The sequence below is a fragment of the Rousettus aegyptiacus genome, unplaced genomic scaffold, assembly GCF_014176215.1.
Source record: "Rousettus aegyptiacus isolate mRouAeg1 unplaced genomic scaffold, mRouAeg1.p scaffold_m13_p_8, whole genome shotgun sequence".
NCBI lineage: Eukaryota > Metazoa > Chordata > Mammalia > Chiroptera > Pteropodidae > Rousettus > Rousettus aegyptiacus.
Window position 1 is genome coordinate 15,486,578 of NW_023416311.1, and position 22,021 is coordinate 15,508,598.

Below are 22,021 nucleotides of genomic sequence, written 5' to 3' on the forward strand. Positions count from 1 at the left end.
AAGCGATCATTGCTAATGGATTTTTGTGTATCAGGTTAGCAGAGAGCTTACTAAAGGTGTGTATTTCAATTTGAAAATTAGGACTTTAATTCTTCATCACAATATTTATTTTTGATTATGAAATAATTTAATATAGGATCACATGAAAATGGCTTTGTTTTTAGTACTTTGATTCTCATTCTCAGATTTATAAAAATTTGACTCTAGTCACATTAGAGTGAACAGTAAGAAGAAAAATCTTAAAATGTCACATACATATATCTATTCATATCAAGATATAATTCTACTTACATGCCTTACTATCTTAAGATAATTCCAGTTCCCTGTAAGTAGAGTCTGAAGGATTTTTGTGTGAGTGAGCTGTTGAAGGAGAGCTCTCAGGAGCAGCCTATAAAGATAGTGCAGAGGGGAAGCTGAGCAAAGAGGCAGGTTCAGCTGGAGACTAGGCTCCAGCTGAACCTGCCTCTTTGCTCAGCCTGACTCAGGAGGGAGCTCTGGAGCATGAGGAGCATATTAGAGAAGTACCTCCTAAAGGGGCGGGGCGCTGAGCTTTTGTACATTGTGTTTACAAGTCATTGAGTACAATCCACTTCCCACTCCTGGGTGGGAGAGGGATATAACTTCAAAGGCGTTTCTGGCTGAGAGCAGTTCTGGAGAGAACGGTGAAGCTGGTGAAGGGCTCTGGGTAGGGCACAATGGGCTCTAGTACATATACACATGCACCCATTTTGACCCCTTCCCACTGATTTTTCTGACTTTATCCCAGACTCTCAGGTCTCATTTCTCCCCAGCCATACTGAACTCTTTTTTACTTTATGAACTTCCTGGGCTCATTCTACACTAACAGCATTTGCACATTCATTTCCCTCTACATAGAACAGTCTTCTCCCACCAGCTTTGGATATTTGCTCCTTCTCCTCGTTGAAGTGCCTACTTGAATGTCACCCCCTCAGACCTTTCCTATCTACTCGATGTCTGTCGTAGCTCTTTCAGTCCATTAGTAGGTCTTTGCTCTGTGCTATTATCAGAACCCTAATTACTATCTGAGACTATTTGATCAGTTGTATTGTTTGTCTCCTCTCACACCTATGAACCCCATGAGATCAAAGGTCTTATCTGTCTTCTTTACCACTATCCCCCATACCTAGACTATGGTCTGGAACATAGTAGGCTCTCAGTAAATATTTATGGAATGAATGAATGAATGAATGGAGGGAGGGAAGGAGAGAGGGAAGAGCCTTCTTGGCAGAGGAAACAAACATGGCCTTTTCCAGAATGGTTGATAGTAGGTTGAACCATATGAAATTATTGATGTTTGACTATATTTTTTGTCTAACAATTTCATAGCTAGTAGTCTGATATGGCTGATACAGGGCAAGGGCAGGGGAGCAGCAGGAGAAGCCTGAGAGAGAAGCAGAGATGCTTCACAGACAGCTTTGCTCATTGTACCAACTTCATTCTTTGGTGATGGTTAGCCTGGAAGATCTTTGAACTGGGAAATAATATATTCATATATGTGGTTTAGGAAGATCACTTTGGCTACCTAAGGAAGATAGACTGTAGGTGGCGAGAGTGCAATAGTTTGGTGAAAAGTGATGAGGTAAACACCTAAAGCAATATTGGGGGAGGAGAGAGAGGAAGGCCTGGAATAGAGGGCTGGAAAGAGGCTCCATGGAGGGGGCTAGGGAGTTGATTGACTACAGGGGGAAGAGCTCCTTGATTTAAGTTCAGTGTGTTAATATTGTGCATCTACTCCATACAGAGCACTGCAAGAGTACGTGAAGCATAGTCCTTGATTTAAAGCCCATAGGCAGGGCAGTCAGTGTCATAGAGATACAGATAACACGCCCCCCTTCCCCTCCCCTGCTGTGGTTTCATGTACTTTTATACCCTATTTTCACACAGAGAGAAACCGAAGTTCAGTGTCTTGGGCAAGGTCAGACAACTAGTACGCTTAGCACTCAGGCACAAATTGGTCCTCAGAACATTTTCTTAATGAAAATACATTTTAGACAAAAATTTTTAACATTTTTCAATGTTTCTAAGAGTAAAAGCTATAAATTGTCTTAACCTAAATTACAACAAAAAAAATAATTTAGCTGTGAACCTAGAAATATTTTTCTATTAGAAAATCATTTAATGTTAACTTCTTGTGTGTGTTTTACAATTTAGTGCCTGTAAACTATTGCTCAGTGAGAGCCACTCAACAGTGAAAGTTTGTTCCAGTTGTGAAGTGGACACCAAGTTACTTTCTTTGATACACTTACCTGTTAAAGAGTCTTGTGATTATTATTCACTGGGTGACATTGTTGCAAATGGACACAGCCTTAATGGGAGAATTATTAATGTGCTTGCAGCTGTGAGGTCGGTAAGTTAAAACCTCAACAAAGCCAAGTTCAATTTGGCGGGGGAGTTCTATCACTTAATTTGTATTTGGAAAGTAATAACCAGCTGGAGTAAATTTTCCTTTATACCTTGATCTGTAGTTAGCTGCATTAAGAAAATGACATCACTTCCCATTAAAGGGAAAGCAGTATTTTGTCTGTGAATGAATAGCAAAATAAAATTGTACTTGAATGTTAAATACACTACATACTCATAAATGATTTGCTAACTATATGAGAGCTTTTCATACTTTGGCTTAAACAAAGACACAAATGGAAAAGCTAAACCTATTGACTTGAAGATTTCCATGAAGTTCCTTAAAGGGCTGTAAGTTGTATAAATCAGGGAATCAATTCTGTGCATGTTCTTAGAGCTTTCTGAGATGGGGGAGGGAGTGTGAATGCCCGCCATACTGCAGTAGGGGCCTGGTGGTCTGCTGCATGGCATCACATGGTGAAAAGCAGGGATGAACAATATTCTGTGGGGCTCCGAGGGTGTTTTACTATCTGTTCCATCAGCATCTCTCTCTTACTTTAACTATTGCCCCAAGTTTTGAACCGTGTTAGACTCAAGTTACTTGACAGGGACTGAGAGGTGGACCTCCAAAGTAAAGTTTTACAAAATAAAGTACACAAAGAAAATTAAAGGGGCAAGAACAGTTCCTCAGTGTATGGAATGATGATAGTCAACACACACACACACACACACACACGGAAATTGACTTAGTTAATGTTGTAAGTAATTGCTAATTGCTTTTCTATATTAAATAATCGACCGATAGAGTGTCAACTATAGCTAATGACAGGTCCATGACTGCAGAGGCCATGTCTGCTTTGTTAATCACCCTAGCCTCAGCCTAGCACAAGTGCCTGCCATATAGTGAACACTCAATATAATTCAGGATGGAAGAATAAACACTCAATATGATAATCTTGAAAAATAGGAGAAATCACTTTCTGGGCAATTTAGATTCAATCTTACTTAAAGGCAGGATAGGATCTCTCAATTTCCCTGCAATGCTATATAATGTCATTATATTATAATTTAGTAAGAATTTTCTAAAATTCAGTATGAATATAAGCAAAAATCTGCAACGGCTTTTTTATGCCCCCCACCTCCACCCCTATGAGTCTGTTACCTTCTTTCGTAGGATTACATTATTTCTTTGTTTTCACTACCTTCCTTCTCCCATTTTGCTTCCATCCCTCTTACATTTCCTTTCTTCACATTTTTATTTAACCTGTTCTCTCTTCCTTTTGACCTCTGCTTAGGTCTCTTTACTTTAAAACTCTTTTTCATACAGTTTTCTTGTGTGCTAATGATATGGCAAGCCTCTCTCATAGTCTGGCTGTTCTTTTCTCCAACTTTCTTTCTAGATCTTACTTTTCTGCTAGTAGCTATGAGTCTTTCCTCAGCTCCTTTCCATGGAGCTCAGCCCTGCCAATAGTGCAGTAGTGACAGTGGCTTAGGGAGTAGCCAGCTAATTGTCCATGCTGGGCCATTGCTATGAAGCTGTCCCTGCTGTTCCATCTGAGAACCCCTGGGGGGATAGAAGGGCCCCTGAGTTCACTTCCATCTCCACGATACTCTTACCCCATAGTGTGGATCGAATCAGATGGTGTGTCATACATACCTCATTTGATCCTCACCACTATATCCCTATGAAGGCACAGCGGAGATATAGATAGCCATACCTGCACTAGCAAGATGAGGACACTGAAGCTCACAGAGACCGAGTTCATCCGGTCATATGGATTCCATGCCAGGCCCTGCGCTAAGTAATGGGGATACACAGATGTACTTCCTACTTTCAGTGAGTCCACATAGATGCCACCGAGGGGCTTCTCATGGAGCATTTGTTCTGATATATTTAAAAAATCCTGTAGTCTTAACTTAAAACACATATATCTGTACCTCTCTACAATTGGAGCATGTAACTTACAACTTCAGCTTAATACACCTAGTTTAGAGATAGAATATGCTTTTACATCATCCGATATATTAGTGATTCTTGCTATTGTGATATTTCTAATTTGCTTTTTAAAAGGTAAACATTTGAGTATTTCTATCGACAAATATTTAGGTGTCTCTACAAGTGAAGAATAATGATTTCTTTTAATTTCTAAGGTTGGGGAACCAAAATACTTTACAACTTCAGACCGAAGAAATGGCCAGAGGTGTGAAGTTAAACTCTTTGATGAGATGGAGTCTTCTTTTGTAATGATATGGTAATCTCCCATATCTATTTCAAACTATAAAATCCCTGCTATTATGACCAAGATAGAACATTTTTATTTTTTCAAAAAGATGATGGATTTCACATCAGGAGAGGCCTAATGATAGGAGAGGAATGATATTTAAAAAATAAAACTTGCTCTTGTATGTCAAATTGTTACAATTTGTGCTGTAAAATTACCTTAAAATGAGATCTTTAGGTGGCATGGGATTGCTTAGATGGACTCACTGTGACTGGTATATTATTGGACTTTGTTTTATAGCAAATGGTGACTTATTAGGTCCCATTGATAATGAACATGCCAGACTTTCCATGATTCCTTGGGTAAGACCCTGGATCTAGGCCATAGAAAAATGATAGAAAAGCAAGTATTGTAACAGTCAGGGTTCTGTGGAACTCCCTGTGTATTGGATGCAGGGCAGGGTTACATTCTGAAGCACTGCAGGGTACAACATGGCATCTTTTAGACTTCAGATGCCTGAGTACCAAACAAAGCATTTAATTTGAAACAAGCCTTCAATCTATTAAGTCTCTTGAGCAGTTTGTCCATTGTGGGGGCCTTCTCTTAATGGTGTGAAAGAATGACTTTAAAGTCTTTAGACTTGTAGTCAATTCAGTTCCAAATAGCCTAACGTGACCTGAGTGGTGAGAAAAGAAATAATTGATGGAGCAGAAGTTGTTAGAGATAAATGGTATTGAAGGAATGATTGATCACATAGTATATATTAAATGCTCTGTGAAATAGTATAGTATAGTCCTGCAAAATGCAGGAGAAGCTGATGTCCTTAACTTGTGCTTTTGACAACATGGAGGATGGTTAACTCTAGCCTTTAAGCATTCTTTTTTTGGTAAATAATGTGGTCACTGCCAGTTTTGTCTAATGTATTCAATTTTTATCATTTCTTTTTTAAAACTATGCAGTTGGGATAATGAATCCATTCTACTTGCACAGAGCTGGATGCCACGAGAAACAGGTATTATACTTCAATGATTGTGTTCAATATTTGTCATTTTTATACCCCATGTAATAATTTTAAAATGGCTTTTCCCCTAAACAGTTATATTTGCCTCAGATGTAAGAATAAGTTTTGACAAATTTCGGAACTGCATGACAGCAACTGTAATCTCAAAAACCATTATTACAACTAATCCAGGTAAAAAGCTATCTGAAATTCTTTATCCCTTTGGAAATGACCATATCACACATTCCTATATTAGTGTAGTGTATTTAAGAATGAAAGTGAAGCTTAGATTTCATTTGAATTAAAAGTGAAAGATTGTTTTATATGACCTTGAAATTTACAATGAGCTATATCTTTACTAAAGAAATGTGAAAAGACAGACTCATTTTTGAGAAATCGACGTTGTTGATTGGGTAACCTAAATTATTGATTATTTAAAATAAATTCAGTTTCACTATACTTAAATAACTTAGTGCTAGAGCACTGAGAACATATAGAGTATCACTAGGTGATACTCTGTAACTGTAATTAAATGCCCAGAAGGCCCACTGGAGTAGTTGTTAAAAGGAGTTATAGCTCATTCTAGCATGAAATCATGGGAGCAGGATCTGGAGAGATGGGGGATTGGTGACATTAAGTATTCTCAGAGCACTTTGTAGTGCAGAGAGGTCAGTCCGACACTGCAGAAGAGTGCAGAATTCCCAGAAATGGAATCATCCTTCACAGGCTCAAGAAGATATAAGTATAGTAGTGTGTCATTTAGAACATAAGCTTTACTCTACTGGTCAATAACAAAGTATCAGTAGTGACTGAGAACTGTAAAGCAGTTTTATATCTTTGACCAAACCATTATCAGAATTTTAAAAAGTAGAATTACTAATGAATTTGGCCTGGGAAAATATTGGAAAGACAGGTTTGTCTGTTGGAAGGGTTATCAATCTTGAGAGAACTAATTATATCAAAAACTCATGACTAAGTTAATGAGATAGTCAACGGATGTTGTACATTTGGCTCTGAAACAGACTCAAAGGTGAAATGTTAACGTGGTGTGAGCAATACCAACATCATTAGAATAAAGGCCTTATTTTTCAAGGAGACAAATTTAAAAGAGAGTACTTATAAGGGTGCATGAATTTCAATGTGCTTATTTAAATCAGCCTTATTTCTAATTTCTTATACCTGCCATGTAGAAATTAAGAACCCCTAATGGCTTAAGCTTTCATCCTAGCTAAGATGTCCAGGCTTCCCTATGGCTATCTCTGCCCTGAGAATGTTCATCAGATAAGGAAGGCAGAATTTATGACAGTCCCAGATGACCCTCTTGTCAGGAGGGATCTTTACAGCAGTGCCAGCACCATATTCTTCCTACCAGTTTCTGTCCCAAGAAGCCCATTTGTTTGATTTCTGTGGTCCCACTCCAGCATCTGCTCCCATCTTGTGTACAGCAGTTCTCAGTGTTTCAAAAACATTCATTCATTCATTTACAAATATTTATTGAATTCCTTTTGTTTTCCAAGTACTGAGATAACTTAAATCCTTTCTGGAACAAGGCAGGACACGAGTGGGTGGATGGTCAGATGAGTAGAAAAATAGTCACTATTTGTATTAGATACTGGAAATACAGAGATAAAAAGGAAAAACCTTTGCTCACAAGGAATTTCAGTCTAAGTCTGATAAAGAAGAGTGATGAGACATGTAGTGTTCTTGGGAGCAGGGGGGAAGAAATAACTCTGTCCAAGCATTATCAGGATGATTGGTAGAATGTTGGAGTGGGTGAGCAAGGGCTAAAGACAATCAGATTGTCTTTATCAGAGTCACATAAGAGCCCTTTTCCAAAATCAGAGTCACATAAGAGCCCTTTCCAAAATCCTATTCTTACCTTCTGGCTCCCCAGCTGACTAGTATTGCTGAGAGTACTCACATCCCAAGTTAAGGAGAAAGCCTTTCAAATACCTTTAAAAGAATTTTTTTTTCTGTTTAGAAAAGAAATACATATAAAATTCAGAAAATACATAAAAGGATATCTCCTATAATCTCATCATTTTATAAGAGAGAATCATTTCTTTAATATACATTCTTCTGGATAATTTTTTACTTGAAAGGAAATTATTCCATATAGTTTTGTAAGCTGTTCATTATACTTACAATATCTCATGTACACCTCTCCATGTTAATAGAATGGAACTTCGCATTATTAATGGAAGCCTAATATTGTATTTGATCATCTTTGGTTTTTATCATTAAAAAAATTTTGGATTGTTCACAATTATTTAAAAAGTAGTCAGTTTGCTTTTTTTTTATTATGCATTTTCAATTTAAGATACACCTGAAGCTAATATCCTATTGAATTTTATAAGAGAAAATAAAGAAACAAATCTTGTGGATGATGAAATTGACAGTTACTTGAAAGAATCCATAAATTGTAAGTGACTTTTAAATATTATTTGAATTTTTAAAAGGCCAAAATTTGGGTCTGTAAAGTTTTGTTTTACTGAGTAAAAGATACTATGTTCTTATTCTGTAATTGCTGTATTTCCACTTTTAAAAGTAGTTTAAAACTTCTGCCAGTCTGGTGAGAGCTAAAAAATTGAGTTGACTGTTTTTTTCTTATTGCTTTCTAAGATTTCTTTAGATATTCTGGATATGAGTACTTGGTTCCTTATAGATTACTAGCATCTCCTACCCTGTGGCTTGCCTTTTCACTCTTCTAATGGCATCTTATGATGACCACAAATTCTTCATTTTAATGAAGACTAATTTCTTATACTTTTATTTGTTTTGCTTTTTTTTTTGCTTTTTTGTACATTTCTATAACCATTTTTAATACAGCAAATATAATAATTTTTCTGTTACTTAACTAAAGCTTCTACATGTTATTTGAACTCAGTAACTTTTCTATTTGATAATAATCCTTTGGAATTCTTAAAATATGTGTTGAGAGAGAGAGAGACAGGGAGAAAAAGAGAGCATGCTCTATAATAACTTTTTTTTTTTTTTAGTAAATACAATAGTTGATGTCTACACAGTTGAACAATTAAAGATAAAAGCTTTGAAGAATAAAGGAAAAACTGATCCTTTCTATGGCATTCTTTATGCTTATATTTCTACACTGAACATTGATGATGAAACTACAAAAGTAGTTCGAAATAGATGGTAAGCAGCAAAATTACTTTTAGCAAATTCATTCTTGTAAGAAATAAAAAAAAAATTGTTAATAAATTTTAAGCTTTATAAAGGTTTAAGCTATTCTTTGACATAATATTTATATATTTGAGAGAAATGTATAAATAACTTAGATTCAAGTTTCTATGGCAAACTATTTAGATCAAAGATTATAATTGGTTTTTTGAGTAAAAATTTACTGTGTTTCTGCAGTTCTAAACTATAAAGATATGATAGGGCCAGAAACTTTTAACTGATATGACGAACTGTTGTATTAGAATGTGATAGAAAATTATTTTGGTTGCCACATTTTATAGCAATGCTAGTGACAGCATTTTTTGAAAATTATTTTCCACTTCATGATGAATATGATTTCCAACTTCTCATAGGTGAAAATAATCTACTTGCATAGAAAAGTAAACCCCAGTAGGTTTACTAATCTTATCCAAAAGATTTTTGGTAAGAAACATCTGAAAAGTTGTGGTGAAAGTCTCCCTATGGGTTTTTGTAATTTAAATTTTTATTGAAATAGTTTTAGGTTAACATGGAGTTATAAGAAATAATACAGAGAGAGCCTATGTTCACTTTGTGCAGTTTCCCCAAATGGTAATATTTTGAAAAACTGTAGCATCACATTATAGCCTGGATATTGACTTTAATTCAATCCATTTATTTTATTCAAAATTTCTCAGATTGACATGCAGTCATTTGTGTGTGTGTGTGTGTGTGTGTGTGTGTGTGTTGTAAGTTATGTATAGTTTTATCACATGTATAGGTTTGTATACCTACCAACACAATCAAGATGTTGACCCATGGATTGTTAAACATTTTACGATTTTGTATTAAAGTTGAAAAAACTAATATGGAGGCTGCTGTATAAGGCAGATGTTTATTGAAAAATATTTTTCAAAAATTTAAACAATTTTTACAGTCTCCCTCATTTTTTCCTACATCTTTAATATTCATATGTGAGAGAAAGCATCTAAAATTTACTTTAAAAATTATCTGTGGCTAGATAAGAAACCACTATCTTCAGATTGCGCCCTCTACTTGAGAAATTTGTATTAGTCTTCCCTTTCAAATTGGCTAAAGTTAAGGCCTGCTTTGAAAATATGTAATAGCATGTAATTGCCACTAAAAGAGAGGTAAATTTGTCATTAGCAGTACAAACAGCATTTAGGGTGTGAATCTGCCCAACCCTAGGATTTTTCTGTAGGTGTACAGAAGATCTAGTACAGTACTATCAGTTGAGCATTTGAGGAACCCAGTCTTTCTAAGCACAAGATACAATTCCTGCCCTGAGAACTCCAAGCTGGGGAGATAACAAGGAATGGGATATGATAGGATATGTAGTCAGTGGTGTTCAGAGAAAGGAAGGAGTGAGGGCTGAGGTTCAGGAAAGGAAGGCCCCAACAGAGAAATGAGCCTGAGCAGGAACCCAAGCATGAGGGAAGGTAGGACAGTGAGAGGACTGACTTATCCAAGTTTCAGATGAATCACAAATACTGAAAATGAGATTGGAAAGAATGCATGTTGTATTGTTTCTCATAATTTTGTATGTCTGTCTTGTATCCTGCACAGTGCTGAGTATTCTGAAATTACTCCAGTTTAGACGTCTAAGTGATGATTCTGCTCAGGCTTAGAGTTGTCACTTACGGCCTTAACATTTTATCATTTTTTTTTTCTTTTCAGTTCAGGCTGTGGTTATATTATAAATGAAGCTTCCAGCACTTGTACAACTTGCAACAAAGATTCTTCAGGATTTAAATCCATTTTCCTGAGCTTCGATATGCTAATTGATCTTACTGATCACACAGGTACCCTCCATTCCTGTAGTCTCACAGGAAGCGTTGCTGAGGAGACTTTGGGCTGCACGGTAAATAGCAAAAAAAATGAAAACGTGCTTAGAACTATTCCCCCCCCCCCATATAGGTTATTTTGTGAATATCTGATACAAATTAATTCATTAATAAAGAGGCCTAGGAAAAAGCAATCTTGATTTAAACATACACTGCTTTAATGAACATATAATTACCTATTATATATTAAAATCATAGCTAATATTAACTTAGAAATAATGATAGAGGCCCTGGGCTATAGTGGAGAATAAACAAGACATATTATATAGTCAAGTAACAATGGATAAAACAACACAGTGGAGTTGTTGATCAGTTATGAGGTGGCTCTTTCAGAAAGAGGGTTTGGCTGTATTTCACCTACCCAGCTGTATAAAGTCAGCCAGGAGTGTCCTCCATCTGCTGCTCTAGGACAGCAGAGGTACATAGAGATTGGCTTGGGTACTTGTTTTTTATTGTTAAAACAAGCTCCTGAGGTTTACCATTAAACCTCAGTTGCAAGTCTTTTCTAGTTCGTCAAACATAGTTTTCTGTGCTAGGCCACCTTATTGGCTTCAGAAATTCTGTTTCGAGACTTCCTTCTCTGTCAAGAGAATTGAGATGTAATTACTGTGAATAAAATCCCACTTCTAATGAGCAAATTGAAATCTCACATTGTTATCAATATGAGTTATCTATATATACTTTGGAATTACTTATTTGATTTTTTTTTTGAAACCAGGTAAATGAATTTCTTGCAATGACGGATGAACAGAAAACAGCATTAAAGTGGAGATTTCTTTTGGAAAGAAGCAAAATTTATTTAAAAGTTAGTGTATTTTACAGAACTATGTTATTCTGTATTTTCGAACAAAAGAAAATCCTAGAGTATGATCTAATAAGTTAGGGAATTTGTTATTTTTAATAATACTCTATTCTCAGCTGCCCAGAAAGATTCACCGCTGTAGAAACAATGGAAGTAATCAGGTTTTTTCATGTAGCATAAAGGAGTTACAAATGACACTAGAGAAATAAATCAACAAAGAAAATATCGAGTAATGTTAACTCCAAGACAAGGCACTGGGCTTTAGAGTCAAAGCTGGGTCTTCCCTACTACCACAACCCACATGGCAGTCTTTTCACTTCGGTGAGCAGGATACAATAGCATAGTTAAATGATTAGGTGCTGGGGTGAGAAAAACTCAAGTTTGCATCCCATTCTATCATTCCTCAGCCCACGTGACCCTAAGGAGATTAATTAACTTCTTTAAGCCTCTAAAATTCTGTGATCCTACAACTCTGATCTGAGCAGACTCCTGGAGCTGTAGCAACAAACACTACAGTGTTGGAGGATCCTAGAATATTAATGTAGAGAGGAGAGTGAGATATACTCCCCTTGTTTTGCAAATGAGGAAAATGGGACCAAGAAATATTGCAACTTGCCCCAGGTCACAAATGAGAAAGGGCTACTGCCTACATTATTTTACTCCTCCTATCATTCTCAAATGTTTTCTCCTTTATAGTTTTAACAGTTTTCAAGCTCTTGTTTAAGTGAGTTATATCTGTTGGTATTTACTGTACTAGAACTTAACATTGAGAAAATTTAAAACATTCATGAGCATGCATTACATTTAGCAGTCAGAGGAGTGATGTCATCTCATGTCATGTAGCCTCAAGAAAAACTACAGTGCATTATGGTGAAAGAATGAGAGTGAAAAAGCAAATAGCTTCTTCTAATTATTAGGAAAACAGTTGTAATCTCTTGGATACCCTAAAAGAGTCTTTGAGAACATTATATCACTCCATCTCAGCCTCAGAAGCAGGTTTTCTTATTTTCCAGTGTCTTCCTTCCCTTGTGGCCTCAAGCATATCTGAATAGTTTCAGACATGGAGTCATTAATGGCCTCACCAATATTTCTAGGACCTTGGTTCTAGGCTTCTTCATTACTAGGTCTAAGAGGGAAAATTACAGAATATACTGTATCTCTTTTACCATTAGCACTTACAGACTGTCTATTCCCACATCAATATACTCAGATCCTAGATCAATTTTGTTTTCCGTCCAGACAGGTGGTGCCACTTGCTAATGAGTTTGATCAATATAAATTCATGGCAACCTACTTATAGTTTTCCATATTTAATTAAAATATAATAACAAATTGCTCTCAAGTAAAAGGACATTTACCTTTCCAAAGAATAAGTTAAAAAGATATTTAAATAAGATTTAACAAAAATTTAAAGCAGATATAAAATGATTATATCACAAAATGTAATAAAGATCATGAGAATTAAATACAATTTCAATTGTTAGAAACCAGAACATGTAATTTTAAAAATAAGGACTTACATTGCACTGCGAATATGATAAAAACAAAGTCTCTTATATAGATTGGACATTTTATATAGTCATATTTCAATTAAAAATAATGGCTACTTAAAATGGTTCAGTTGAACGGACTGCAAAGCGAGATATTCATTTTAATGTTTTAAAACATATGGTGATGTTAGTACAAGTCCTTGTAAGTCTGATACTAGTGTTAAAGAATGTTTCCCCAAAAGGGTAAAACCATGACTCTCATACAAAAATAAAATGAACATATGTCAAAGACTGAATTTAATCAATTCATTAATAAAGAAACCAGTAAGGCATTTTTAAAAAATGGATTCAAAAGAGAATTGGAAGAATGGACACATAGGCAGACAATCAGGAATGCTGACATGAGTTTGCTTATAGATGCAAAACTGGGCTCTTCTACGGGACAGAACCAACTGCATCTTAACCCAGACATAATTCATATGGATTTCTATGAACATCATCATCTGTAACCCTATCAGTTTTTTGCAATCTGCAGAAATATGAAATAGTTCAGCCCCATGCAATGAAAAGTGCAGACCATTGTAAACTCAGACATTTTGGAGAGTGCTCTAACCAACACCAAACCATGGAGCATTCCACTGAAAGTAGCCCACTTATTTTTATTGCCCATTTCAAAAACTTCTACAGTGTTTTCTGACATTAGTACAGTATTTCCTATTAGTCTTTGAGATTGAGATGGCTAGTTAATATGTCCTTCCACTCTATATTAAATAAAATGTTGGCAAAAGTGCTTTGTTAATTATATATAAAAAAAGACATCATTATTAATAAACTTCATGATCATATTCTTATAGTCTAACAGATTATGTTACTATTACTACAAGTTAATGTCTAGCACAACTGGTAGTTTGAACGCACTATAAGCACCTTTTCCCTCCATGTTAGATTTGAAATCCCAACTTTCTTAGCAGAGGGAAATGTCCTGAAAAAATGACACAGATTTTTACAAAATCACCGTCAGAAGCCAGGTCTGTAATTTCTCTACCTGAAGCTCTGCCTGAGACTTGAACTCTTTCCATCGTACAACTTTAACTGAAGTTTATGTTAATATATGTCAGAAAAATTCATTGCAGTTTTCTATTGTATTCTCTGTTATGGTCATTGGTTTTCAACTTAACATCTATGGTGATTTTTAAAACTAATTCTCCCTCTTTTTTTCTCCTTACAGTTTTTTTTATCACACAGAGCAAGGGGTGGATTGAGAATTAATGTTCTCTCATGTAAGCTTGCAGATCCTATTGAGGCAAGTAGGAACTTGTCTGGACAAGGAAATATTTAAACCAGATATAATTTTAAACTCTGGAAAAGAATACAAGTTTTTAAACTCTTCTTAAAGTGGAAAATGAGTTTTAAAATATGGATAAAATTGTATTTTGTTAGAATGTGGTAAAAATGTTTCTATAAATTATTATGCTTCCTCCTGGAGTTGATTTGGAGGTGTCTTTTTTGTTTGTTTGTTTTTAATATTTTATATTTGCAGGGCCAGGGGTTAAGTCTTAATTATCTCTTTCTTAGAAGGCCTTTTCTACTGGCCTTGCCCTCTCTTCCCAAGTTGAAATGTTTGCATGAATTAATAAACAAGTTTAATATTTCCTATTGATTGACTTACTTCCTTAAGCCCCTTTCCTCTTTGTCTTATTTCCCTGGAGAAAGATCAGAACCTCTTACAACAACTTACCTAGAGCTTAGCAATGGCTTGGTCTGCTTTCCTGGAGCTGATAGGGCCTAGCTAGACAAGAGGCTCTCTCAGCACCCAGTGGGAACAGCAGAAGTCTGTGGATAGTGTTGTGCAACTGCTTTGAACACTGTAGAGCTTTGCAAATTCCTTGTCTTCTCTGATAATACATTGGAACTACCCAATGCTTGTGAAGACTTGCTGACTTAGGATTGACATTTATGAGTCTGAATCAACTGGAAGGAGACCAACTTCAAAAGTTACATGAGCAGTGCCAAGATCAGGAACTTGAAAGGGTGGAAGTCCTACTTAGGAGGAAAATGGCCTCCCTTCTATTTCAGCCATCCTTGCAGCAGCCCCAAAGCACTCTCCTCAGCTCTACACTATTCTGAGTTACTTGCTTCAGGGTACAGATCCACCAACATAGTCAGTATCGATCCATGGTCTGGGGGTTTTGGTCAATATATTTGGGATCTGACACTTCACTCACCACAGAAGTCAGGGGGAAAAAAGAAAAAGTAAGTATATGAAACTCTTATAAAACTGGTGTTGTCAGTAATGTTTTCTCTGGCCTTTATAATAGGCAGCCATGGAGGAGGGATGTGAGTTGATCTCTAGTGTGTCCAAAGTGTAATCAATAAGCAAGGTAAAGAAGGATTTGTCTTAGCTGTGCAAACAGCAACTGTGCCTGATGAAGATCTTCCTGTCTCCCTTGGGGAGGCAAATGGGTGTGTTAAGCAAGGAGAATTGGGAGGGTGGACAGGGAAGGAAGGAGGAAGAGTGGTGGAGGGGCAAGGATGACATTCTTCCCATTGGGAATGGAAAAGGGTCAGGTTGAGAAGGAGAGAGAAGTGAGGGCACCTACCAGCAGCCACATTTACATCCCCTGTTAGTTAAGCAGGAGTTGGTGCCCAAGAGCACGGGAGATGAGGAAAGACGCCTGGCCAAGTGGTCTGTCAGGAGTTGCTGTGCCAGGCCTCCTGATGCCCTGACCTTGAGCAGCAAGTTTCAGATTGCCAAAGCCTGAGCCAAGGGCGCCAGAACCTGCTCTCTGGGCTCCTGCTGTATGGGCCTTATCTGCTCTGGCTTCAACTGCATAGTACAGGTGCTTAATACTGGCATTCTTGAAGTAGGCACATAGGCAGTACCCAGTGTTCTCCAACCACAGCCTGTCAAACACTAGAGGGGTGGTAGAGGTCCCTGGTTGACCTCCTCAGGGTTCCTTTGGTGACCTCAGTTCATAGACATTTAACTAAGGAGACCCCTTGCCTATCACTAGAGGAACTACTAATTGTTTATTTTATCTCATGATACAGGAATGTACAGGGCTAGGTGTCAGGCCACACTGAATTAGAGGTGCTGCACAAAGCTAACGTTACATTTACGAAGATTACAAATTGGTTGTAGATTACCCAGGATATAGGCACTCGAAGAAGTAAAAAAAAGAAGCCCCCCCCCCCATCAACACAAAATACATAATCCCCTGTCCAGAATCTCCATTTCCCTACTATTCTCCAGGAGCTGCTTTTCCTGGTCATAGTGTATTTCGATCTACAGAGTTTACATTGCTTTACATAAATAGTTTGGGGGCTATGTGAATTTTCCTAATCTTCTGTTAGTGGTTCATTTCAATTTGATGTTCCTTTCCTAATTCTGCTTTGGTAAGTTTTTTCATTCAATACTCCGCACATGGCAGAAACACAATATATATTTCTGTCATCCGTTTACTCATCTTGAGGAACCCTGGGGTTTTTGCTTTGTAAATATTTTTATTATAAAGTTTTACATGCTAATTGTAGAAAAATTAGAAATAATAGTTAACAACAAAAAAAGAAAAGCCCAAAATCTCCCATCCTGATTTTTTTTAACCTGTAAGTAATATATATTTTTGTGTGTGTGTATCTGTTTTTTTTCCCCATTGTGGTAAAATATACATTGTATAAAATTTATCACTTTAACTATCTGTAAGTGTTCAATTAAGTGGTGTTAAGTACATTCACAATTTGTGCAACCATCACCACTATGCATTTCCAGAATTTTTCATCATCACAAGTTAAAACTCTGTACCCATTAGATAATAACTCCCAATTTTCCCTCCCCCCATCCCTGGTAACCTCTGATCTACTTCATCTCTATGAGTTTGACTAGTCTAGGTTTTTCATATAAATAGAATCATGCAATACAGCAATACAGATATTTTGTTATTTTCTGTCTGCCTTATTTTTCTGAGCATATTTTCAAGGTTCATCCATGTTATAGCATGTATCAGAATTTCAATTCTTTTTATGGCTTAGTAGTTAGTATTCTATTGTATGGATGGGCCATATTTGGTTATCCATTCATCTGTTTCCACCTTTTGGCTATTGTAATTAGCCATCATAGCTGCTATGAACATGCGTATACAAGCATCCCACACTTTTTTATACATCTTTCTTGACTTTCATCTATCCATATTTCTATGTTAAAACAGTTTACAGATACAGGTTATACTGTAATCTGCTTTTACATGTAATAATTTATAATAAACCTTTTCACATCATTAATCTACATAAGCTTAATGGCTATATATAATTTCATTATGTGAGTATAGGAGAGTGAATGTGAATGTAATCAATCCATTACTATTAGATAGTTAAGATGTCTTCCCTTTTTTGCTATTATTATAAACTGAAGTTAAATCTCTGTCCACATTCTTATTTCCTTAAGATAAGTTTCTAGACATTAAATTGCTGCAATATTAATAGCTAACCTTATTAAGTACTTTTTCTGTGACAGACATTGTAATAAGCACTTATAGTATCTAATTTACCCAAGTTCCCCTATTTCATGGATGTGACATGAAGGATGAGCTAGAGGAGGTAAAACTGGAGGTAGCTGCATGGACAGGCTCTGTGGCTGCAGACTCAATCCCATCTGCTGCTCCCAGGATGGTCTCTAGCTCTGAGTTTCTCCCTTGCTGTGACCCTTCTATAAATGGCGATAATGATACTAACTTCTTTTGGCAACAGTGTTTGCAGTTATTTTTTTATAAATGAGAAAAATACCAACTTCTCTTGGCAAATGCGAAGACTAAATTGACACATGTAAAGTGCTTAGATTTCTGCACTTAGTATATGATCAATAATTATCAGTCACTGTTGAGGTATAGCAATTTCATTGGTACTCGTATTTGACTATTTAATGTTTTTGTTATATGAATTCTATTCTACTTTTATAGTTTGAATTTTTTCTAGTACATCAATCATTATAATTACTCTCTTTAAAATATTATGAAGGTTTTAGTATACTTAAATGAATTATATTGAAAAGAAATATAAAGTTTACCTGAAACCAAAGATACTACACCAACATTTATACCAGAGATGTGCCCAGTAGTCTCGTTTAAAAATTAGTGGGTGTAAACATGAAAAGATATCAGCTTCACTATTAATCAAAGAAATGCAAATTAAAATGACCATAGCCTGATAGCCAGTGATGGCAAGAGTGTGTATTAAAAGGTGTTCTTGTCAAGTACAAATTAGTATATTCCTTTTCCTCAGCAATTTGGCAAAAAAAGTATCAAAAATTTAAAGTGCAAACTAATCAATTTCACATCTAAGACCTTCGCTAAGGAAATAAACAAATGCCAAATGATGTATGTGGAAGATGTTTCTCACATCGTTGTTTCTAATAGCAAAACATTTGAAACCTATGCAAGCTGTATGGGAATGTTGGGCCCCATTCAGATCCCCTTTACTTACATATATAGGCCTATCTCTCAGATTCTATGATGGTCAGAGAATTACCTGGGGTAGTTGCGTGAGTGGTGGGGGAACAGATTCCAGCAATATCTTCACTTGGACTGAAGCTCAACTCCAGGTCTGAGACCATATCCTTTCTTAGTTTGCTCCCTGCCCTTTCTGCTTCCTTTTTACTTCTTTTCTTCTGAAAGCACTCCTTCAGTAAATCACCTGAACGAGAATCCCCACTGTAGGCTCTGACTCTGGAGAGTATATGATCTAAGATACAGCAAATAAAAGTGATTATGAGAATCTATATTCGCTGATCTGGAAGGATGTTCATAGTGTATTAAGTGGATGTAGAATACTAATTTTTTTATAAAATCCCAATGAACATTTTTAAAAAGTCCAGAACAGATGTGAAGCCATATATTCTGTATGGACTAATAAATTATGGAATTATTTTAAGTGTGGTAAAGGTACTGTGGCTATATAGGAGTGTCCTTACGCTTAGGAAATGCATGCTGAAAGGGTAGAGTGTTTCTGCCATTCATTTACAATTTTCCAAAATAAGTGTTTAGGCGCGCGCGTGCGCACACACACACACACACCCCTAACATCAGGATTTGTGGGAATTGGTGAGTCTCTCAGTTTTTGATTCTGGCAGCCAAGGACTTTGTATGCTACACTTGCAATGCTGTTGTCAGCTATTTTGACAAATCTTGTGCTACTACGGTGGTGAACGTTGACCCTCAGGGGCACCATATACTCTCTGGGTGCTGGTTTGTGCCACCGAAGGGAGCTACATGTGAACATTACTTCTGCCTTATACCTTTAGCTTGCTTTCAGGTCTGTTAGCTTAATATACATGTCTCAGTTGAATCTTGTTATCTGCTAACTAAACTTTCAAAATGAGCACACCCTTGATTCAACTCATGTATTATGGGAACCTAGCCAAAGGAAATAACCACAAATGTGTTAATTCTACTAGCAAATAATTAGAAACAATCTCAATGGTCAAAAATGAAGGACTGACTTCAGAGTCTCATGCAGCCACTGAAAATAGTACTGCAGAAATAACATGGAAAGAGCCATGACAAAACTTAGAAAATTGTACAATATGAGCAAATATTAAGAATGACAGTTACAGCCTGACTTGGAAGAATGTACACCAAATGCTTACCTTTGACTGTCTCTGGGTGAATGAAATTTTGAGGATTTTTTTTTTTTTTTGCTTATCCATATTTTCTAACCCTTCTTAATAAACATGTATTGCTTAAGCAACTAAAAAAAATTAATTAAAAGATAAAAGAAGATAGCATGAATTAATAAATGATTTAGTACCCATTATGGGACTAAATCTTTCTATATATCTGCTTAAAAGATGCAGCCTGCATTATGGTCAAGATTTCAGGTTCTGGTTTTTGGATATCTGGGTTACATCTTGGCTCTGTCACTCAGCTAAGTGACCGTAGAGCTAGGCTGGCTAGCCTCTAAATCTACATCTTCATATCTATAACAGGGAGGGCAGTAATACCAACCTCATAGCTTAGTTGAGGGTTAAATAATACAAGGAAAGCTCTTGGTACAGGGACTAGCAGTACTAAGGGCTCAATAAATGTTAGCTATTTTTTATTAAATTAGATGTCCTTAGTTTTCTTCAAGGGCCAGCAGATGTCTTCTGTTAACACTGACAGTGGGAGCCCCTACCTAAGTCTAAAGCACTCCACAGGGCAGTCTGATAGTTGTGCTGTGCATCTTGCCTAGTCTTTTTTTTAGAGAAGGGAGCAGGTAAGAGCAACAGTAGCACTCCCAAGCCTCTCAGCTTGCCTGAATCCTCCTTATCGCTGGTGGGGAGGTAGAGGTGCAATTAATCGTTAATAAGGGACAGTGCTCACCAGACCAAAGGTCAATGACCAAGGTCCGAAGTCTCTTAATAAGGAAGTGTTCCCCCTAGCCACTATTCGGGGGTGGGGGTGGGGGTGGTGGTGGTGAAAAAAACATTCTTTTAGGCCAAAAAATACCCAGCATCTTTATTTGGATTTTCAGTTTTCAGTAGTTTCAAAATTATCTCTTAAACTCAGATTCTATAAGCCAGGGTAAAAACGAGTGAGGTCATCATTCATTGTTAATTTATTAAATAAAATTTTAAATTAAATAATTATACGAAGTAGTGTTTTTCCACATTTCAGTGAAGAATCACTTGGCGCGCTGAAGATTAATTCTGCTAATTAATATACTGGGCCTAGTATGGGCCAGTAATTTGGAAATTTTAATTTTTACAAATACCTCCAGATGATTATCACGATCCAAAAAATGTGGGAAACACTGATTTGAAATATGCTTTTCAACGTCCTCTGCAGATTTTAATTCTTAAATTTAGATCCCAGAATGACCCACTGAAAAGTCTTAACCAGTCAGTCCAGTTTTAGGAAAGAAGTCCTCTTAGCATTTTGTTTGATAAATTCTCACTGGAGCTATCACAAATACTTTATTCTGGTTGTTTCCTAGAAGAAAGGCACTCGTTTTCCTTTCCATTCTGACCCAGCTCTTGTAGCTCATGTTTCCGTGGCAGTTCGATTTTCCCTGAGTTGAGGCATAATAATCCAACCAAATCATCTTTTGCTTATTTACTAAAGGACTGTCACTTGTAATACCCTTTGTTTGCTTCTGTCCAACTCCCTTCTCTCCTGAAACTTAAAGCGGTACGGTGCTTGGTAGACTCAATATTCTGGCCTTTCCACCTTAAATTTCATACTGAGAATCCCGTGGATGCCAGCCAGGATCTCATCGTTTTCTTTAACGGGTCCAACTCCTTTTGGCGTCCCAGTCAAGATAATATCTCCTTCTTCCAAGGTAATTATCTTAGAAACGTAGCTGATGATGTAAGGGATGGTAAAGATCATGGAGGATGTTTCACCCTCCTGCCTGAGCTCGCCGTTGACCTTGAGCCAGAGCTTTAAGTTGTGAGGGTCAGGGATCTTCTCTTTGGGCACGAACGCGCTAACAGGGCAGGAAGCTGTGAAGCTCTTGGCCAGAGTCCAGGGCAGACCCTTCTTCTTGCACTCGTCCTGTACGTCCCTAGCGGTCATGTCCAGGCACAGGGCATAGCCGGCCACATAGTCCATGGCCGCGGCCTCAGGGACTGCGCGGGAGCGCTTGCCCATCACCACGCCCAGCTCGAGCTCGTGGTGCAGGTTGTGGCTGTACACAGGCATGAGGATGGGCGAGCCCTCGGGGACGTAAGCGGTGGACGGCTTCAGGAAGAGCACCGGCTCGCTGAGCACAGTACTCTTCATTTCCTTAACGTGGTCCGCGTAGTTCCTGCCCACGCACACGATGTTCTTCCCCCACTCCCAGAAGCGAGACAGCGGCCTGGATACCGCCATGGCTCCCTTGGAGTCACGTGAACTCTGCTGGGGCCTGTCCCCTGAAGTCTACTGCTATCCGGATAGGAAGAAGTACCTTGGAGCGCTGTCTCGTCCGCGAAGGCCCGTTCCTCTTTGCGCGTCGCTGGGTGCTCCGGAGTCGCAGCGCTCGTCCTCCGGGGAGCCGCCGTCTAGTGGCTGCCTCGGAGGTGCCGGGTCTTGGAGCGCCGGTCTAGTTCCGGGACAGAGGCAGAGGATCTGACGTTGCTCCTTGGCTGCCACCACCTCCTAGCTCCCAGCCAG

At 37.4% G+C, this 22,021-nt stretch overlaps 2 protein-coding genes across 3 annotated transcripts in view; one reads left to right on the forward strand and one right to left on the reverse strand.

Moving 5' to 3' along the window:
• MEIOB (meiosis specific with OB-fold) overlaps positions 1–14,552 on the forward strand; it is a 28,102-nt gene extending 13,550 nt beyond the window's left edge. For both annotated transcript variants that reach the window (XM_016136599.2, XM_036226072.1), the window contains exons 6-14: positions 2,173–2,368; positions 4,513–4,613; positions 5,543–5,595; positions 5,680–5,775; positions 7,904–8,005; positions 8,583–8,736; positions 10,438–10,621; positions 11,323–11,409; positions 14,125–14,552. In XM_016136599.2, coding sequence (XP_015992085.2) covers positions 2,173–2,368; positions 4,513–4,613; positions 5,543–5,595; positions 5,680–5,775; positions 7,904–8,005; positions 8,583–8,736; positions 10,438–10,621; positions 11,323–11,409; positions 14,125–14,235 — 1,084 coding nt within the window. In that variant the 3' untranslated portion in view covers positions 14,236–14,552. The remainder of the gene's footprint in view (positions 1–2,172; positions 2,369–4,512; positions 4,614–5,542; positions 5,596–5,679; positions 5,776–7,903; positions 8,006–8,582; positions 8,737–10,437; positions 10,622–11,322; positions 11,410–14,124) is intronic.
• Positions 14,553–20,368: 5,816 nt separating this feature from the next.
• FAHD1 (fumarylacetoacetate hydrolase domain containing 1) lies at positions 20,369–21,992 on the reverse strand. Its single transcript, XM_016136618.2, has one exon. It carries the CDS (start codon positions 21,737–21,739, stop codon positions 21,074–21,076), a length of 666 nt encoding a protein of 221 aa, XP_015992104.1. The 5' UTR covers positions 21,740–21,992; the 3' UTR covers positions 20,369–21,073.
• Positions 21,993–22,021: the final 29 nt, after the last annotated feature.

Excerpts from the sequence above, each read along its gene's own strand:
- FAHD1 (XM_016136618.2), bottom strand. The coding sequence starts at position 21,739 with ATGGCGGTATCCAGGCCGCTGTCTCGCTTCTGGGAGTGGGGGAAGAAC.